Source organism: Tinamus guttatus, unplaced genomic scaffold (assembly GCF_059628265.1).
Source record: "Tinamus guttatus ecotype Peru unplaced genomic scaffold, ASM5962826v1 Tinamus_guttatus_pri_ptg000163l, whole genome shotgun sequence".
NCBI classification, from domain to species: Eukaryota; Metazoa; Chordata; class Aves; order Tinamiformes; family Tinamidae; genus Tinamus; species Tinamus guttatus.
Genome location: NW_028288697.1, coordinates 470450 through 490229, shown reverse-complemented (window position 1 = coordinate 490229; position 19780 = coordinate 470450). Strand labels below are relative to the sequence as shown.

Below are 19780 nucleotides of genomic sequence, written 5' to 3'. Positions count from 1 at the left end.
CCCAGCTCAGCCCTGAATGCTACCTTCAGCCACACAGTTCAGCCAGATTTTAAAAAGAACTTTATTGAAGCTGCAATGTATATTATTTTTGGCCTCTAAATACCCAGGTGTCAACACCTACTTCCTGTCTCTCCAGTGCTATTCTGCAACCCTGAGCACTGAAAGATTTCAGCACTAAATTTTTTGCTTGACTCCTACAGAAGGAAGAAGGGAATTTTTCAGATGCCTCAGACATGGCTTTAGAAGGGCAAATGCCAGCACGGTGACCCAGTGCTGGAGAAGAGGCCTAGTTGGTATCCATGCCGTCGCACTCTTCTGGCGGAGGAGACGGGGCAGCACATTCCTCGTCATCTCGACGCTGATAAAACAGCACGTATGCAGCTTTTGTCTACCAAAGAAAGAGAAAAGTCTGAAAACACCTGAAAACCATCCACTCAGCCTGGCTGGAAACACCCACTGTAGGGACCCACGCTTGCAGTATAAACTCAGAGCATCTTCAGACCAAGTACTCACCACTATTTGGTCTTCTGACGCCACTGATACGCTGCTGTCATCGAAGTAGTACCACTTGTCATTCACTTTGTTCTTTGCGTAGGCCGTGTCTGTCAGAAAACCAAAGTGCAGATCAGGGTACACAGGACAACGAGCAGGTTGCAGCTACACGGACAGTCAACAGCGTCACCAACTAGAGCAGGGGCACTCAAGACAGCCACACTGAGCGCACACAGGGCCAAAAAGCAGCCTTGATAACAGCACACAATGTAGCTCGCTAACACACGTATCTTTCAGAACATGCTCGTTGGTCTAGCTAGTCTAGAGCCACACAGACTTATCCCAGAGGCAGGAAATGGGAGAGAGACTTGGTGTGTGTGTGGGGGGGGGGCGGGGGGAAACTGTTTTGGTTCACCTCCTTGAGGCAGATCTTTGCCAAATACACAGTTAGATTAAGACTATTTTCCAATTTTCACATGAAACATCATTTATTCTACTGAGGACTGACCTGATCTAGCATTCACAAGAGTCCTAATTCTAGAGGAAAGTTGGATTAAAGATTGTTATGGCTATGAATCCTAAAATATATCCTCCTCTGACTGCTCTCTTACAGCAACAGAGCCCATGCTAAGCACATGTCAAATGGGCTCTCACCATCCTCTCACCGCCAAGTGCTTTGGAGTGGTTCTAAGGGTCACCTATACCATGAATCTATCAAAGAACTCTATTTACAGATGCTTTTCTTCTAGGCTGCAGCAAAACCAACAGCTATAAACATATTTGCTATATGTAACATGACGTTTTTCCCCACGTCTAATGGCCCTTGCACCTCTTTCGTATATGAGAACTTGTCAGTGTAGAGGATATGCACAATTTATCCCAAACTCATACCATGAGTGCAACCAGGAGATCCCAATATGCTGAATTTATTCCTGCCTTAATTTAAAAAGGGTCTGGAAAACGAGGTCTGCTGTAAGTGTTCATTACAGCAAGCAGGAGGGCACGTGCAGAGACGTCACCTCTCGCTCAGAGCTCGTCTCCCACCCCCGCAGGGCGCAGCACGAGCTCCTGCTTGGCCGGCGGGCAGTCACTGGGAGGCTTCAATACTCCCTGTACACAAGCTGGATGAGCAGCTTGACTCTAGCAATAGCTGATGGCCAGCTCCAAGGCTCAGCTTTGCACCCTGAAGACTCCCCTATCCCCAAGATCCTCCTGCAAGCAGCTCCCTGCCATGATTTGATCTTCAGGGCTGAAATCCAGGCTCTGTACAAACTGCAGAATAAAATTACCCCCTCAGGACTATTAACCAAGGTCCCACAGATACCACAGTCAGGCCCGACTGCAGCCTGCCTAGTTGCTCTGTAAATCCTCTCGGGATGACAGGTACCTTCTGGTACCACATCCACCCACATACAGCAGACAGGTAAGTTCTGGGTGAGGGCACCGGCAAGCTCAATCCCATTTGTTCCACAGCCTCCAGGTTCAAATTTGTTCCAGTTCTACCCATTTACTACGAGCCCTTCTGAAGGAGAGAAGCCACAGCCACCTCCACCATGCAGAGCCCTCCCCCTGACCCTTCTGCCTAGGTTTCCTCGCATGCAAAGGATGGAAAAGCAGTTACTCACAGTGGCCTACTCCCATGGCTCCATAATGATTGGAAACTGCAATGAGGTCATATACGTATGAGCCTGCTCTTGGGTCACAGACAAACTCGGACATGTTTAAGCCCCTGCAAGGAAACCCAAAGGTATCAGCACGCCAGAGATCTGCACACAGTGAGAAGTATTCGATTATACATGGAGCTCTGCAGCCAACAGGAGCACTTGAAAAAGCAGTGTTGAGCTCAGCTGCTCAACAGCTAGATATTATTGAGAGCAGGAGTACTGCACCTCCCACACAAGGTCCTGGTGAAGGCGCTGTCAAGAGATTTCAAGGGAGGTGCTGCATAAAAGGAAGCTCTGAAGGTTACTCTGCTGGATGACCGTGAGCCTGGAGGAATGAGGAGCGAGCCCCATCCTGCAACAGGACGCTGCTAGGGAAAAGCAGAGGGAATGGGGTTGGCTTCCATGTTACGTGTGTGCAATTCTCAGCACTGCAGTGCAGCTCTGTCCCCAGCATGTGCTAAATTCCCTGTGGATGTTCACAGGGAACAGGCTATAGCCTGTTTCCCCAGTAACTGGAATATGGGGTAGAACTGATTCTTGCTATGATTAACCCAATCAAAACAAAAAGTTAACCCAGGGTGATGGCCATTCCCATTTCCATCGGAGCATGTCCACCACGTGGCATCTCATCCTGGCCCATCTCACTTCCCAGGAGCAAAGCAACCGGGATCATGGAAGCAAATAAACTGCTGACCTGCCCTGTGCCTGGAGACCATCACCCGAGTTTCACTCGTGCCTGTCGTTCTGCAGCCCCAACTCAGGAGATGGGCTGTTCCAGTTACAGGTTTCATGACAAACATGCCCAAGAGTACAATCAGAAGCAGGTTTCTCTTGACCAACTCTTCATGACTTGAGAGAAGAATCCTACCTGATGGGGAACTCAACAACAGTGTCGAGCTTATCCCTCCAGTATCTGCTGTATGAGAAGCGTTTTAAATGCACCACCAGAATCTTGGGCAAAGACCACAAATCAAACTTCTTTGTTGCTTGTTGATGCTTCTTACAGTTTGGGCAGTACCTGAGGAAGGAGTCCAAACAAGGAAACAAATGACTGTTTTTAAAAATACTTCTGTCCTTCTGTTAAAGGATGCATTGATAAGGCAGTACAGCCCCTGCTATGGAAAAGGCTTGTTCAGTACAAAGGAGAACAAAATTTCCCTGAGTTTTCTAAACAGCACCATGTAATCACTCTGTAGTTTCCTAGTACAAGTGCATTAACTGCACACTATTCAAAAAATGGGTTTTTTGTTTGTTTGTTTTTAAGGAAAGATTTAAGGATCCCAATTTTTCTTTGCTATTTCCTCACATAGCTGAGGAAACAGGTAAACACTGCAAACATATCTACAAGATATAATTGGAAATTATTAATAAACAATCAGGTAATTCAATCAGGAATTCATTTCTTAACACAGCTAACAAAATCAGCTTCCAAAAATATTCTGCACACACATGAATGATGCTTTGGTTATTTTAAGTCTGTTGTAATTCTTCAGAGTCACTTGGCTACGCTGGACTATAAAGTTGTGGTAGAATCAGGAGTGGCTGGGGACTGGTACAAGTTTAATATACAGCAGAGCTAAACCTGAAGGTAGGCACATGTTTTCACTCTTTGCCTACTCTATTTTCATTCTATTTTCTCTCACACTCTCTGTATGATACGTTCAGTCAAGAAGTCAAAGCAGCCTGATCTCAGGAAGCTACGTGACCACTGCCACCTTCTTCAATAAAGAAGAGAAGCTGCCTGGAGACATGGGTTAATAAAAGGTATTTATAGAGTCAGCGACTTAACAGAACTGATAGATTTTCCATAGATGAAGCCAAAGCTAGGAAATCATCACAGTCGCCTGACAACTAATGTGAACTCAGATAGCTAGGGCATTTCAACAGAAAGCAGGAGGCATGAAGAGAAACCTACCAAGGATCATGTTCACCAAGCGTTTCCATAGTGGTAAAGAGCTCAATACAGTCTCTGAGGGCAACCACAGCCTTTTTCTTCTGGGGCTGTAACATGCTTGCATGCTTTTCAAATGCCTAGTGAAAGAGAAGCAGGATTTATTCAATTCCATCCCTTATCATGAAAACGAACATGCTCACCCTCACCAAGCTGGCTGTGCCAGGCCCCTTCCCCATCTACAATCTTCTCAAGCTTCCAGCCTTTCCTTCCTTGTATCTCAAGGTGCATTTCATGGTCTCAGACATGACCCCACCCAGCAAGGGCCATGCAAGTTTACAGAATATTTATGAAAAAAGCAGACTTCTAACCTGTGCCTCCTGTTCATCAAAGAGCAGCCTCCGCATATCAGAATCCCAATCAATTGCAAGCGTAGAAAAAGCTACAAGAAAGAATAATGATTTATTTGCTGTCAAGTTGTAAAAAAGAGGAAAAAAAAAAAAAACAGAATAATAATTACCATTCAGTTTTAGTAGTTTCCCTTCTACAAGAGAGTTTATCTCAGAGGTCCCGTAGGAATTCACAAGGCTAAAAGTGAAAAGCTGTTTTTTGCGAGGCGGCAGATCTCTTGCTGACTCCACCTGTATACAACCATTGCCGTGGCAGGAATCCATTTCTGCCAGTTTTTCCTTGCCTTCCTGTCCGCCGTCCTGATGCTCCATCTCCTCAATGTCACCTAGCAAAATCGAAGACGAGCACGATATAAGAGCTTCAGGGAAAAGTTCAGATTGACAAGCTCAGGTTGTATGCAGTCATTTCTCCAGAAATCATCTCGTGAGCTAAGAGACCAGCCTTATCAAAGAGCATACGAAAGGAGTGCTGTATAGACGGAGGCACCCCAACATCTGACAGAGAACCAGGGATTTATCAACAACCGTCAAGATGAATGCACAAGCCCTTGTCGTCCGACTGCTCTTTGCTCATGTCTCCAATATTTCTTAAAAGGAAAACGGTCTATACGAATTCTCTGTGGTGTGGTGACTTGCAACCATGTGGTTTAAAGATTTTGCAGAAATAATAATAAAAAAATCTGCTATAGCTTACATCTATCACACACACAGTGCAAATTAAAGACTAATAAAATCTTGAGGCTTCAAAGCATTTTTGAAAGGGTTTTACCTTCAGCCACACTATTGGAGCCATTGCAGGTTCCTCTGTCTGGACAAGATGGAGAGTATTCCTCTGCCAAGGGGAGTTTCACGTAGCGGCTGGAAAAGCGGAACATTTTTATCACACGTACACACTGCTGCTTTACACCAGAAAAACTGTATCTTCTCCACTGTCAGTGATAACAGCCCTCACAAGTTCCCCCCAACAAATCAGAACTATTTTGCACAGCGCCTTTTACAGGCCAAGTGCTGTCACACAGGATCACTAGCCAAGGAAAACTCTGCCTACGCTGTTTCACTGCTTGTGCCAGCTTCTGCTGGCAACACATGGGATGGGAAAAATTACAGAGTTGTGGTAGGCCCATTGAATTGAATCTTAAATCTGAAAGCTAGAACACGCAGCCTGAGCTCTGCCCTCAATCTTCTTTGCGATGTCAAATCCCCTCCCTGTGACCACTCACAACCTGCTTTAACAGAGCCCAGCAGCCCAAGCCCTTGACCTAGAGGCACTGTGGTGCCTCTAGACAGTACTGTAATACCAAATCTGAGGGATATTCCCCATGCAAAAAAAACCTTCCCATTAAAAAAAGATGTCATGATCCTATTACATCATCACTGCAGGAGTGAACACCAGGACTTTGCACAAGATGCAGTTACAGCAATGACCTACCTGATCTGCTCCAAAACCACACTGTATAAGTGATCCAGAGTGAGCTTGTGTTTCAGCACAGATATTAACAGGGGCTGACCAAAGAGCACGGTTCCTGAAGTATTGCTGGATTGCCTCACTGTCTTTTCCCGAAAATAAATGGAGAGAGTAACATATTCGGAGCCATCCTCACCTGGCTTGCAAACTTCATACCTATTTGAAAGAGAGCAGGACGGTTACTTCCATTCCAAAACGCAGCAGGCAAAAGCAACACGAAGCCAGTCCAACAAAGCTCTCCCAAAAGGTTCCCTTCAGAAGGGTAAAAGGGATTTTACACTTAGGTAAACACAGCAGCTCCACAAACACTTCTCACCACAGGGCAGGACACACTCCTGCCTGGGACTATCACCTGCCTGCTATCCCCAACTCCTAATTCACATCCATTTTGTCATATCCCTTTCATAAAACATTACCCTGACAACTAGTCATCGCTTCAACCAGAACAAAATGTCAATAAAAATACCTAACGCGCTTCCCAAATTCCCCAACATTTTTCTTTCTGGAAAAAGAAATCCTGTCAGAACCTCTGCACATCCCTCAGCCTCCTGCACTGTTTAGGGCTGGGGCTCGTATCCCTGATCAACCAACGCTTCAGAAAACCAGCAGTTTGGAAATACCTCTTTCTCAGAAAACCCAAGGGCAGTAACACGCCAAGAAACAACCTGGAAGATGACCATCACTGCGGAGAGCAGAAGGGTGAATGGTCAAAATAAATAAAAAGCCTGCCGCAGAGCTTCTACTATCGAGTAAAACACCAAATCAGATACATGCAAATACGAGAGCCAAAGGAAAATATCTGGTCCAACACTACTGCCTTCTTCACTCGCAGTATGTACTCAGAGCTATTGATTTAAAAAAAATAAAGAAAAATAGGTAAAGAAAACCTTCTTTCAAGATGTCAAGTCATGCAGCTCTTGGCAAATCACCTGCCCCAAACCTGTCTCAAAACCAAAATCGAGTGAGCTTTCACGCGAGGCAGACGTCCTCACCCACAGCTACCCATCACCACGCTCACACCTCTGGGTTTACCTACTCCCAGCAGCTCTTTCACCACTCCAGTGACTTCTCTCAAGCTGGACCTTCTGTGGCTGCATTCAGCATGTCCTGGCAGAGCAGTGAGGGCAGCAAAGCTGGGAGTTGTGGTTCCGCTCCGTACAACTTGAACAAAAAAGAGAATCCCAGCCCGAGGCTTGCACTGAGTCTAGCCATGTCAACAGAGAACAGGAAGCAAAAAATCCTTCCCAAAAGCCTCACCCCAACCCAGTGGGACCTTTGGAGGTCAGAGCCAGCATGTGGGCACCCAACACAAACTAAGGCTGAGGTTTCCTCTGCTACCCATGCTATAAAGCTAGACAACAGCACTGGATTCAGTTTGCATCTTCTAAAGGTTCCAAGAAACAGCAGCACAAGAAGTTCCATTATTTTACTTAGTTACTTCAAATAAAAGACCACACTGAGTCACAAAATATCATCTAGGATTAACTGCAGGTCCTGGGAGACCCTTAGGCTTGACTTCTGCAAGATTCAACATGACCAAGATGCACACGCTGCTTCATGTCCTACACTGCATGGCAGAGGCTCAAGCAGCCCCATTCGCACGCTGCTCTCACACGGGTCCCACAAAAATCTTCCCTGTGCGACGGAACAGACAGGACAGAAAAAGTATTTCCCTTATGTCAGTGCCATCCAGCACCAATAACCTTGGCACACCAGCATGCTGCAACCCTACGATATCCTGCAAAAAAAAGACAACTGTAGCTATAGTTTAAGGAAGCTGCTGGAAGTAATACTTGGAATTAGTGGACAGTAAACTGTGCTTCTGTACCGTATAACTTAATTAAAATAGGAGAAATAATGAGGTTGCACCAGACTTTTTTGAAACCATGTTGCTTAGAGTCACTGACTAATCTGCTGCCACCCTGATCTTGGCAGGGAGGTCAACTTTTAAAAGCCTGAAAACCACTAAGCGATATTAAACTGGGCATGACTTGACTAGTCTTCCTCCTAACAAAACAGCACTATGAAGGCTTCAGGTCTGTCGTTACTATTCAGAAAGGAGGCAGCGAGCAAGGGAGTTAAAAAATTTGCAAGGGAAATAGCTTCCAAGAGTGTTGTTAGAAGAACCACAGAAAGACCCGGCAGAGCTGGGTGGATGGACATTGAAAGCCAAAAATACTCCAAGCTAAGTGCCAAGCTAACACAGGCACTATAAGTTATTCAAGTATTCCTTCCAAAGTGCTGGGATGTAAATAGGACATCAAGCTGGGAAGGACTCTGCAGGTTGCAGGTCAGTATGAGGCGACACTCAAGAAAACAAGTCTAGGAAACAAACAAAACACTACTGTAGAAGCTAGCAACACAGACACACCTGAACAAGGCTACTGCTGCACACTAACTCAGAAAGAAACTATCCAATTGTAGCAGATTGAGAAGTTTGCAATAAGAATGAACAGAAGTCTGGACAAAAAAATGGTTCAAAGTGCTGCACAATCTGATTTCTTCAAGGAAATGGCCATAATCCTCACTGTTGGACTACCAGAATAAACATCAATCAAGTAAACGGGGAGATAGGAAACTTGAAGTGTAACACAAAGTACTTCCCCCGGAGAAATTTGTCACAGGATTTTGTGAGAGTCCTAGGAAGGAGAAAGATAAAACAGGACAAGGGATTTCAACAAGCAAGTCTTTTTCTGAAGACAAGTATAGAAGTGTTTTTGAAGACAAGGAGGAGGACAAGTTCATTTTCCATGGGATAGAAGCCCTCCTTTCAAGTAAGCAAATCCCAATTTGCAGAAGTGAGGACAGGTTCCCCAGAGCAGCCTGCTACAGGATGTCACGGACCTCAAACATTTCCTCTAACACTACTCGACTAGAGGGTTTGCTGCCCTGTCTAACACAGGGTAGACATTCTTGGAGCCCCAGTACTAGACCTGCTACTTCTGCAGCCAACCCTGGTTTCCAAGAGCACACGCTCCTCTAACCACAAAGCACAGCATGTTGTAGAAGAAGGTGGAAACATCAGCTCATGTGGCAAGCTAAATACTCTATTCAAATGTACACGTCTTTGTAAGTTAAAGGTGACCTGCAAATCAATTTGTCAGATTTTCATCAACCTCAGCAACACACATAATATAACGTGCCCCCATTAGCCAGGCTAAGAAAACAGGGGTACCTGTAGGTAACGAAGACGTTTTTCTTCTTAGGCCTTAAGGACTAAGAAGAAAAGAAAGAAAGAAAGAAGATACCCTTGCAGCAGTGGGCAGCAGAGCTTGTTTGTGCAAAGGGTACTTACCTGACCCCTTGTAGGCCGGCTCCGAGCTCCAGCAGGATCCCTGGGTGATGTGATATCACCAGCATGGTGCCTGCTGGGGTGTTGCACCGGAGCGGGAGCCGGAGGTCCTAGTGGGGCTGGACTTCATGGGACCTAAGGAAAAGAAATAGCAAGCTTTCGGTTACGTGCTGGATGCGGGCCCCTGCTTAGCCTGGAGAATGAGAGCATTCAGCACAAGCACTGAAGTCCTTTTGTCAAATTGATTTGCAGACCACCTTTACGCACGTGACTTGCTGATTCGGTGCCGCTGGCTTCCCTGTGCTTTCACGGGAACAACACGCGTCTAGTGAAAAAGCCACAACGCTGGGAGAAGGGGGTCACTCCCATCGCCCCGCAGCTGCACTGCCCTGCGTGCCGTGCCAGCAGCCGTGCTGCACGCCTCGCATCCGAGCCCTTGAGTGCAGCCTTTTACTGCCGCTTCCCTGATGCTGCTTTCTCAGGAACCCTGCAACAGTACTGCATTGGATTGCCAGGCCTATCACAAGGGAAAGGAGAGGAGCAGGAAGCTCTAGGAAAGAAAGGGCTTGGAGATTTGCAGTCCCAAATTCTCCTCCCATGACAGGTGACCTGGGAAAAAAGAACATGCTTGGTTTTGTTCTGTTGTGCAAATCAGGTAGGTTCATTTGAGATGCACAGGAGAATGAAATCACTTCAAACCCAAGAAGCTCGAGAAACACTGACATTTTTTGTCCCATTTTAGAGACTTTGTTAGCAGAGAGCACATCAGGTAACAACCAGCAATCCAGAAAGGAATCCACTGAAGCAGAAAACACATCTTACGACCCAGTAAAAATATATATATATATATATTACTGTCCATTTGGCTTAAATTCCCAATCAAGTCCAAGGGGATTTTGCTTTTCTCACCCAAAAGCTCATCATCTCCCACCATTTTATTGTAATAATTCACAACACACATCTGTTCCAGATGTCCAGAAAAGAAAACTAGCATAAACTTCCTGATGTCTCTACATTGAGAACAGAAAAATACAGCTTTTTAAGCTGCTGAAATAATTTTAAACTGTGCATATGTATAAGCAGAATATTTTAAATTTCTCCTTTGCTGCACTTTTCACAAGCAACAAGCACTCACTGTCTCAATGGTCCAACCCAGGCAAAAGGGTCTATTCCTGCACGTCCTGCCCCTTGGTGAACAGCTCCAAGCAAAGCAACAAAATGCACCCTCGCTCCGTCAATCCTAGTGGACGTGTGCTGCAATGTCCTGTAGCAGTAAGGAATAAAGGATTGTGGGAAATTCACCATCCCTGGTGGGGCTCAAACCTTCTACAGGATTCAATTCCTCCTTGAACTTGCCATCGAGGCAACGTGTTGCTGCCGCCGAGCACACAAGACTTTAAGGCAGGAGTCTGCTGAACGGAGGAATCTTTTCTGCTGCGCAGACTCACGACTGGCTGCTGCTGAAAGAGCACAAACCGGGATAAAAGACTAGAAGAGGCTGATCTTAAACCTCGTTGGTCCTAATGCACCTTAAAGCAAGACTGAGATGGGTATAAAAGTGCAGCAGCCAAGGTTAAGTCATCAAAAGGCTCTGAAACCTCAGGGATACTTCAACAAGCGACTTCACATGTAGAGGAGAATCATCCAACTTGGAGATGACAGCCTCAGCCTCCAGGCTGAGAAAAGCATTTGGAAAAAAGAGCAATTCGATCCAATCAGTCTCCAGTGCAGAAAGGGAATCAAGGCCATGCAGAAGAGATGAAACGTAGCAAAAAAAATCAAAATCAAAATAAACCTGTTGAACTGCTTGCAAGTTTTAAATACAAAGTTAAGAGGAAAGTGCACAAGAAACCCATTTCTGAAGATGCTGTACCAATTAAAATATACACTAGAATTGCTCACTCATTTGTGCTTTGTTTTCTAGGCAGTAAAAGCAACACTGTCAATCTAACCTCATTTATTTCAAAATAGAGAAATGAGATGGAAGCATTACAACTGAAAACCAGGAGCTCTGGAACCCGGCACTGCCATAAAGAACAAACAGTGGTTTGGATAGAAGAGGGACCAAAAGCTGCAGAAAGCAACAAAAAAGGAATTGGCCAAGAGTCTTACTCAGTGACTTGGACAATATCTTCAGGCATCTTGGGTTAATTTGAACACAGGATTTTAAATAAGACATTTCTTATTTAATGCAGTGAGGCCACGGTCTTCTGCAGTCATGCGACAAGTTGCATTTCATGCATGGATTTTAAATGCTTCCAGAATTACTTCTAGGTTAACAGTCGGTACCTGAGAACGTGACCTGCAGCATATACCAGGAAGAGCAGTTATCTTTCTCCAGGTCCCTTTTTCCAGCCTTTTTCCTTTCTCTTCCTGAGACTTGCTGCCCTATGGGCCAATATCCACAAACGCTGTTTTTCCATTCAATTTGTAACACCGATAAAAATTACAAATCTGTCTTTTCCGTTATGCAAATAAATAGAAACTGATTTCACTATATGAAGCAATTAAATTATCCATAAAAAACTGGCATTTTTATTCTTCCCCCTGAAAACATGGTAGACAAACAGCTTCCAGCAAGTTTCTTCCTTGAATCAATTCCTATCTTCTCAGCTCAACCAAATTAAGGTTTTTTTGGTGACACTAGGGCACCATCTTAACTCTATCTTAACTATTGATAGCTTTAGCTTAGATTTGTGAAGCAGGAGGGGTTTTTAAACTGTGAATTTCAAGTGACACTACTGTAGGTGCGAACCACAAAACAGGAATATTGTCCCTTAGACAGCAGCTAAGCTCCTTTGTTAATATAAAGGTAGTTTGCTTTCTGACAGTGATACACAGCACAGTTTACCTAGGGACGCACCCCTCAATACCGTGGGGGCTGGCAGAGAAGTCTCTCCAGCTGAACACTGCAGAATACATAGATGGATGCAGAGCTACATGCCGAGCACCTGGACCTTTCCCCTCCCTTCTCCAAAGGAGGAGCCTTTACGGAAACCTAAGGAACAAAAATACCCTTCCACAAGCACTTAGATCCTCTTCAGTGACTTCAAGGAAATTAAGTATTTCTCAACTAATCGTGATTCTTTGTGACACATTGCGGAGGGTCTTCCAAAGGGCAATAAACCCCGACCCATTACTACTGCTAGGAATCACTTCTGCCAGAATAATAATGCTCACGTCACGTCTTGAGCATCACCTTTTCCAGAGAGGCCTTGCAAGAAGCCCTGGTCCCCATTCCTGAACTGTCCCCTCGGTTATGCCAGTACAACCGTGCGTGGGGCAACGCATTAGACTGGTCCAAATAATGAAATATTTGTTTTAATGGTGATCTGTGTCCGGATCCAGCTTCTTTTCCAGCTCTGGCATTACATCGGCGCAACCCAGGCGCAAGACCGCACGCTTCGGGTCCTCACCCAGCACGCAAGACAAGCATGGCCTGTGTTTCCGTGCTTAAAAATCTAATAAACGGGAAAATTGAGGAATAAGAGTGAAACCAGTTAGGTTGGAAGGAGCAGCTTAAACACGGAACACAACGAGGAGGAGAGCGCTGCTCCCCGCTGCCCTGCCTTGGAGGAGAGGTCCACAAAAAAAAACAGGCAGTTTCAGTGCAAGTCCAGGCCCTGAAGACGGAGCGGCTGCAAGGTGCGGCTGCATGTGCTACTGTTCTAACAGGTTATCTGAGAGAAAACCCAGTAGCTCAAACGGACAAGGGCCAGTGCAACGGCTGCTACCATCAGCGTAGGACTTGGAGCCCCTGCTACCTCTGGCAGGTATTAAAAATATCTTTCCTGCAAGGAGGAGGAAGCAGAGACGCACTGCAAGGCATTGAGTCAATTCTCAATAGGAAACAGCTTTTGAAGCCAGCAGAATGAAAAATAAAGTGATATTACTTTTCCAGGTGCATGGCAGCGTTTTAGCACCAACATACCAAGCCCAAACAGACAAAACGATCCCCTCAAAATGCAACGCTGGTAATTCTTATAGTCCTACCATTTAAGGTTTGGAAAGCTTAAAAAAAATAAAAATAAAAACATGGGATGGTTTCAGTTTGATGAGTCTTAATTCACACAGACCAGCAGAGATTCCTAAATAGGAAAAGTTAAAAATACACTAAGTTAAAAAGACAACTAAACAAAACCATTATTTCTTATTGCAGATACCAAAAACATGCAGGACGTTCGTTAAAAAGACTGCACATTTTCAAACCACCAAGAGTAGGAAGACGCTGAAAGCAACGAACAGCAAATGAAGATGGCAACTCTTAATTTTTGAGCCTTTTTTTTCCAAAGGTGGTTCTAAATTTCTGCTGGTGCCACTGTATTCTCACGGCCTACTCAGCTCAGGCTCTGCAAGCAAGAAAGAGCAAAAAGGCAAGAAAAACCAAAGGATGATGCAGGCCGCGCTGCAGAAAGGAGCTCAAAACCCACTCTGACCACAGCTTCTTGCCTTCAATCTCAACACAAAACCTAGGGACTGCTAATCTCCTCTCACACCCATCTCAGCAAACACAAGCCCTTAAAGTCACCCTGTTTTTATCTATTAAGAACCCGCACGTGATTAGTTATCAGTATCAATGTAATGATGCATCAGCCCTCTTTCTGAATACACGTTTCTCAGCCACGTTTGAGACGAGCCTCTCTTTACAGAGCTAAAGAGCAATGTTTTCGTGTTAAGAAATTACAACTTTGCACAGGATCTTCTTGGCCGCATCAGCAAAGGGTCCCCACAACATCCCCCAGGGCCCGGCTGCTGCTCTCGCCCTCACGCTGCTCCCACCACCTCAGAGGGGCTTACGTGGAAGGGAGGAGGATTACGGAAATTTATTCCTGCTCCCTGTTCTTGCAGGGTTCTTTTTAACCCAGATCAGTGCAGTGGGTAGATTCACAGCACCACCCCATCTGCACTTAGAAATATAGAAAAATGATGATTGCAACAATATATACATGGAAGCACAGCTCAGTACTTCCCCTCCAGGAGCAGGGCCAGTCCAGACACGGCTGTTCAGAGCTTTCCGTGGAAAGGATCTTGGTTTTGTTGTAATTACTGCGTTCCATGTTCACAGAAGTCACAGGAAGAATCCTCTGCTAACAGAGGGAGTGTGTGCTGTGTTTGCAAGCCGCACTCAAGGAAAGGTCATCTGAACATCATGCTTCTTCCTCTACTACATTTACTAGCTTTGAAGAGGGATTTGATAAGAATGACTTTGAAATATTCTGGCAAAATGGTCTTCAAAGAAGCTGAACACCCTTCCAGAGCATCCTACCCAGCCACGACCTTACCTGCAGTCAAAGAAATCAACTGCTACAAGAGCATGCCAGAAGCTCAAGGTGCTACATCTCAGCAACGAGGTTGCAATGGCTGGCATGACCCCAAAGCACCAAGCAACGCACGCGAAATGCCCGCCCAGCACCACAGCCTCCTTGTGCAGGACTTCACACGGGAACAACCTTATAGAAACAACATATGGACACTGGAACATTCTCACAGGAGAAGAGAAACAGAGGACTACGAAAGGTCTGGATTTGACTTCCCAAGTTCCTGCTTCACTAACTCCCAGAGTCGACGTTACTTTTGGTGCAGTATTGGTGCAGTATACTGCTTTTCAGCTGCAGTAGATGAGCAACATTTTTGTTTTTCTCCTGCTTTTGTGGGTTACTCGAGCCACCTCATACACCAAGCACAACCAAATCCTTAACTTAAGCCTCTAGGAACTGCTGAAGCAGGTCTACTCAGTCCTTTCCAATGACATGCAAGCAGCGGGAGCACCACTCAGGAGTCCAACAAAACCAAACCCATTCAGAGCCACCGTTAGCTCAGTGCTATAACAACTGGCTGGATGTCATAGGACACAGAGTGTAACAGCTTAGACCTCACGTTACGCTAATAACCAACTCCAGGGCTTTGGGCTGATTTGCAGCACAAGAAAAGCCAGCCTGAGCTTGCCTGAAAATACGAGAGAAAGTGCAGCTGCAGCCCAGATACAGGTTTTAGCCTTCCATTAGGAACTTCATGCAAGCCTATTTGTGAATATGGAACAAAAAGCCCAATTCACATCACCAGAGGCCATGACTTCCTTTCTGTGAGGGAAACACCTACCAGAACTTGCACAGGCTGCTCTGCTGCTAGGAGAGGTGCTGCCTTAGTACTGGAACACACACATGTAAAGCACCTCTGCACTTGCAAAACAGAGTCTAGATAGAGGCATAAGATACAAGAATAGGAGCTGTGGTGGAAAGGGCCTAAAGCAAGGCCTGCGTTTTGAGGGGAAAAAAAAGGAAAAAAAAAAGAAAAAAAGAAAAAAAGAGAGAGATTCATGTTTTATATGCTGCAACCAAAGCAAGCATTCTGTAGCATTCTTCACACCATGGTATCTTTTCACTTTACTCACACAAAAATGTCGTCTTTTGGCATGATATGATTTAAACCTTCATCCATTTGGAAGATTTTGTGGAACCGATGATTATACACGTCTGTCACCACCATCTAGAACAGCAAATGATATTTGCAAAGAGATTACACTAAGAGTTTAGGTAGCTTAGGCAAACTAACTTCACATTCAAAGAGTTTATTGCTTATTCCTTCTTTTGCAGAATTTTCAGCACACCGAACAGAGCAACGATGTTTTCTTTAATGGCAACCAGGAGCTGATCAGCTCTGTTCATTAAAATGGATCAGAAAAGCAAGGCAAACAAGAGGTTGATGTTAGAAGCACAGATGAAATTCTCCAAACTTGCCAGTCAGCCTGACAGAAACAGCCCAAATCCCATCAAGAAGGTTTAAAAGTGTCAAAATGACTAGAGATGTTTTTCATGCAACTAAGGAGAAGTACTCAAACTCATAGCTTTGCTAATATTCCATTATTTTGTGCTTATCACCCACCTAAAAGTCAAACCAAAGGCTTCATAAACCACACCCATTTAACACAGGGATTATGTTGTGTTTAACCTTACATTTTCTGCAGGAACCCCGGACAGTTTGGAGAGCGATTCACACAGGTCTGAGACAGCCCCCATCATCGGCACCACAACTCGGTACTAGGAACAAAAACAAAATCAGGTTTACAGCAGGCAAAATAAAAGCAAGCTAGGGAGAAAATGAGCAAATGGAAGCCCTGAATTTATAGGCATAGGGCAAGAGGAGTGCTTTCCTTACCACACATGGCGAGCGCAAGGTTATTTTAAGTATGCATTTGCCTAGCTATAGGCCCCTCTGGAGGAAAAAAACAAACCAACAAAGTGAGCCTTGGTAATGAGCTGGCTTTAAAAGCCATCAAGTTGCTGTTTTGCTTGGAGTTTGTTTTTTTTCTTAATTTTTTGCAAAAGGGATTCTGTTTTATCACTTCTTTTTGACACTGAAAGGTCCTAGCCATTCACAGAAGTTTCACCTTGACACTTCCCAGGGCACCAGAGGTAAACATGACTATGCCACCACATTACTGCTTTCATGAAGCAGGATATCACATGAGAAAGTTCAGCATAGGAACATATAAATAACCTTCACTTTATGATCCTAGCCTCATGGACGGAGATTTTTCAAAGCCACTTGATTTTATACACCCAATTCCTAGTTATACGTTAAAAAATATTGCCGTTTCTCCCCAAACCAGAGATTAATGCTAGTGACATAACTGGAAAAGCCTCAACCTTGAAACAAGACCTAAGAGAAGGAGCCTGAGATTCACATTCTAGGCGTGCCTCACCTGGACAGGTCTGTGCTGTGGGTCTGCATACACCAGAGCAACTTCCATGAGACGATCTCTTCTCAAGGGCAACGGGAGGGTTAAATAACAGAAGGGGTCGAACGTCACAGAAATCTTAGAGCATTTAGGACAAACAAGAGTAGACTTGAAAAGGCCATGAAAAATATCCACAATGATAGAGTCATTTCTCAGTCTATGATTCTCCCAGGCCTCTTTTGCCACCACCTATAAAAAGGAAAAGAAAACAATATTGTTCTCACAAACTTCAGTAGAAGTGTAAGAACAGGGACCAGGGAAAACTCAAAAGCTGATTCTTTTGAGACAGATGTGCGTATGTATGGAAATGCCATATACACAAACATACACTAGAATGGTAGTGTCAAGTAGTGACACTGCACACCAGGGCAAGAGAGATTCTCTGCTCTAACGTGCCCTACAACAGCTCTGTGCTGTAAGGGCTCATGAAGAACCAAAGAGGCCACCAAGCGTGGCAGGGGCCTCCCCTCCCAGGTGCACTGTCTTGCAGGAAGGATGTTTGGGTGGCCCGTGGGGAGTGAAGAGGGCAGGTAGTGTGAGTAAAACTCAGTTCTACCCCATTAGAAGCCAAGGCTGTACTCAAGTAAAGAGCACCCTACCAAGTCAGGTCTGCCATTGGCATCCTTCAGCTCCAAGTAGGGCTTCTTCTTCACTCTATTCAAGTCTTCATGTAAGCCATCTAGAAGAAAAGCCAAGAGCTCCTGGGAATCTTGCTGCTGATATCCTGAAAACTGAGGAGCAAAACGGCCAACCTGTGTCTAAAACATGATGCAAGAGTTAGGAGGAGGTAGGTATTAGCTGGGTGTAAAAGACAACGGAATAAGGAAAACAGTCACACGGTGGCTTTTGCAGAGATCAACACTATGTAACTAGACACTAGTAGTGGCCACTGAGGATGTCACGGTGGTTCTCCCAAGTATTCTTCCTTTTTCCAAAGTGCTGAGAGGGAAGAAAGCATCTAGTGCTGTGATGCTCACAACCCAAGTTACAACCCCCAGTTTAGATACCTGAAAATGAGCACCCCACAAAAACCTACCAAATGTTTTGTACTTCGGGCTTTCCCAGAAGGCCTGCAGTAACCACAGTGCAGACTTGCTAAAAAAGATACTTGGAGTGTTTGGAGCCTCGCAGCCCACCTACATGTGCTAGTTCACAAGTATCTTCCACAAAGGATTCAAACTAAGACTGAGAACAGTTTCAGTAGCCTTGAGCTACTCTAAAAATAGAAATGTGAACCTAAGAAGCGTAACATTTGTCTGAGCTGTGACAGTCAGCAACAGCTCATCCAAATGCAGCTTGGCTTGTTACATGCAATGAGGGCCATCCCACAACAGCATCACTTAAAATATTCTTGCTCCTGAAAAGTAACAGAAAGGATCCCACAGGAAAAAACAGCAACTAATTGAAGGGACTCATCGGTTCAAGTGATCTTTCCACTAACATGATGAGTCCAACAGGCTGCTGGAGCTATGCTCTGTGCATGTTAACCGCTTGGGAGGACTGCAAGAGAGCCCGAACTGCAAGGCTGTTTTATTAAAGTTAACGCTGTCGCTGAGCAGCACCGGTCGTTAGCAGAACAACACGAGCAGTGCTGTCCTAAGAAATGAAATGCTACACTGATCCCACTTGAGCAGAAACACTCCATTTTAAGACTTTTTTGCTGAGGTTCACTATGATTCCTCTGAGCAGAGGTTTACAGAGCAATTTCAGTAGTGGTGCATGACAAGTCACCAATGCCACAGTGCAGATGTTAGGGAACATCTTGTTGCCCTAGAGAAGGGACTTTCGCAGCCCATACGACCTGCTCTGGAGGCCTGAGAAGCATCTCCTCTCTCAGCTTCCAATCACACCAAGTAAAGCCCTAGAAGCAGCTGTAAGGTGGGCATTGCTTATTTCATATTTTTGAGAAGTTTGCTTCCTCGTTTTACAAGATTGCAAGAGGGAAACAAAGATTTAATACTCTTCCAACGCGTCTGCTTCGACCTGCTTCAGTGCATCTTTATTATACTTAAAACAAAAGCACAATTAAAGTTTTATGTGCTAGAAAAAAGATGCACATTTCATTTTATGATTCCATTTGAATTCATAGCTCGCTCACCTTTTCGACAAGTTTGACAAGATGTCGAGTTTGCATCCAAAAATTCACCTGGCCTTGTCTAGTTTCCTAATAAAGATAATTTTGATCCATCTGCCAACGGTCCTCAGATGCACACTAAAGGCCAGAATAGTGCTTAGGAACAGCAATCAACTCTGGGATGGGATACTATTCAGTCAGTTGTTCTTCTGGGGGTTTGTTGTCGTTGTTTTTGTTTTGTTTCCTGGCATAAACCTATGCTACTAGGACATCGAGTACTTACTTTAAAAATACGTGGGGCCACATGGGACTGTCTCCCAGACCAGATCTGTTTAATGAGCTCTGCGTAGGCTTCTGCAATTTCGCCTCTCATCCCCAGAGGATTGTCCTGATTTATTTCAGCTTCATATCTATCTTCCAGGAAATAGTCGGTCAGAGGCGGGGTATTGCTTAGACACTGAAAGAGCATTAAGGAATGTGAATTTATTGCACAGGATAATAAAACTGCTTGATGATGAGATAACAAACCCAACATGCACATCAGAGCAGAGAGTAAATTAATAACAAGTCTAGCGGAACAAAATTTGAGAATCCAGTTATATATTTAAATATATACATGCAGCCTAGGCAACAACTGCAATTCATAGTATGGTTACTCTTAAAAAGGCAACAAAACAAACAAAAAAGAACAAAAGCACAGTGTGCAGCAGTCAAATTCCATTTATAAAAACAAAGAAGAAAAATCTTTGGATGC

At 44.7% G+C, this 19780-nt stretch overlaps 1 protein-coding gene across 2 annotated transcripts in view; it reads right to left on the bottom strand.

The window, feature by feature from the left end:
- Positions 1 to 43: 43 nt before the first annotated feature.
- Positions 44 to 19780, bottom strand: part of USP4 (ubiquitin specific peptidase 4) — a 35060-nt gene continuing 15323 nt past the window's right edge. For both annotated transcript variants that reach the window (XM_088522766.1, XM_088522768.1), the window contains 14 exons: positions 19310 to 19483; positions 17552 to 17710; positions 16917 to 17141; positions 16168 to 16251; positions 15606 to 15700; positions 5887 to 6078; positions 5227 to 5315; positions 4568 to 4783; positions 4419 to 4489; positions 4072 to 4187; positions 3025 to 3174; positions 2118 to 2221; positions 514 to 602; positions 44 to 388 (listed from right to left, as the gene is read on the bottom strand). In XM_088522766.1, the coding sequence (XP_088378892.1) occupies positions 287 to 388; positions 514 to 602; positions 2118 to 2221; positions 3025 to 3174; positions 4072 to 4187; positions 4419 to 4489; positions 4568 to 4783; positions 5227 to 5315; positions 5887 to 6078; positions 15606 to 15700; positions 16168 to 16251; positions 16917 to 17141; positions 17552 to 17710; positions 19310 to 19483 (1866 nt within the window). In that variant the 3' untranslated portion in view covers positions 44 to 286. The remainder of the gene's footprint in view (positions 389 to 513; positions 603 to 2117; positions 2222 to 3024; positions 3175 to 4071; positions 4188 to 4418; positions 4490 to 4567; positions 4784 to 5226; positions 5316 to 5886; positions 6079 to 15605; positions 15701 to 16167; positions 16252 to 16916; positions 17142 to 17551; positions 17711 to 19309; positions 19484 to 19780) is intronic.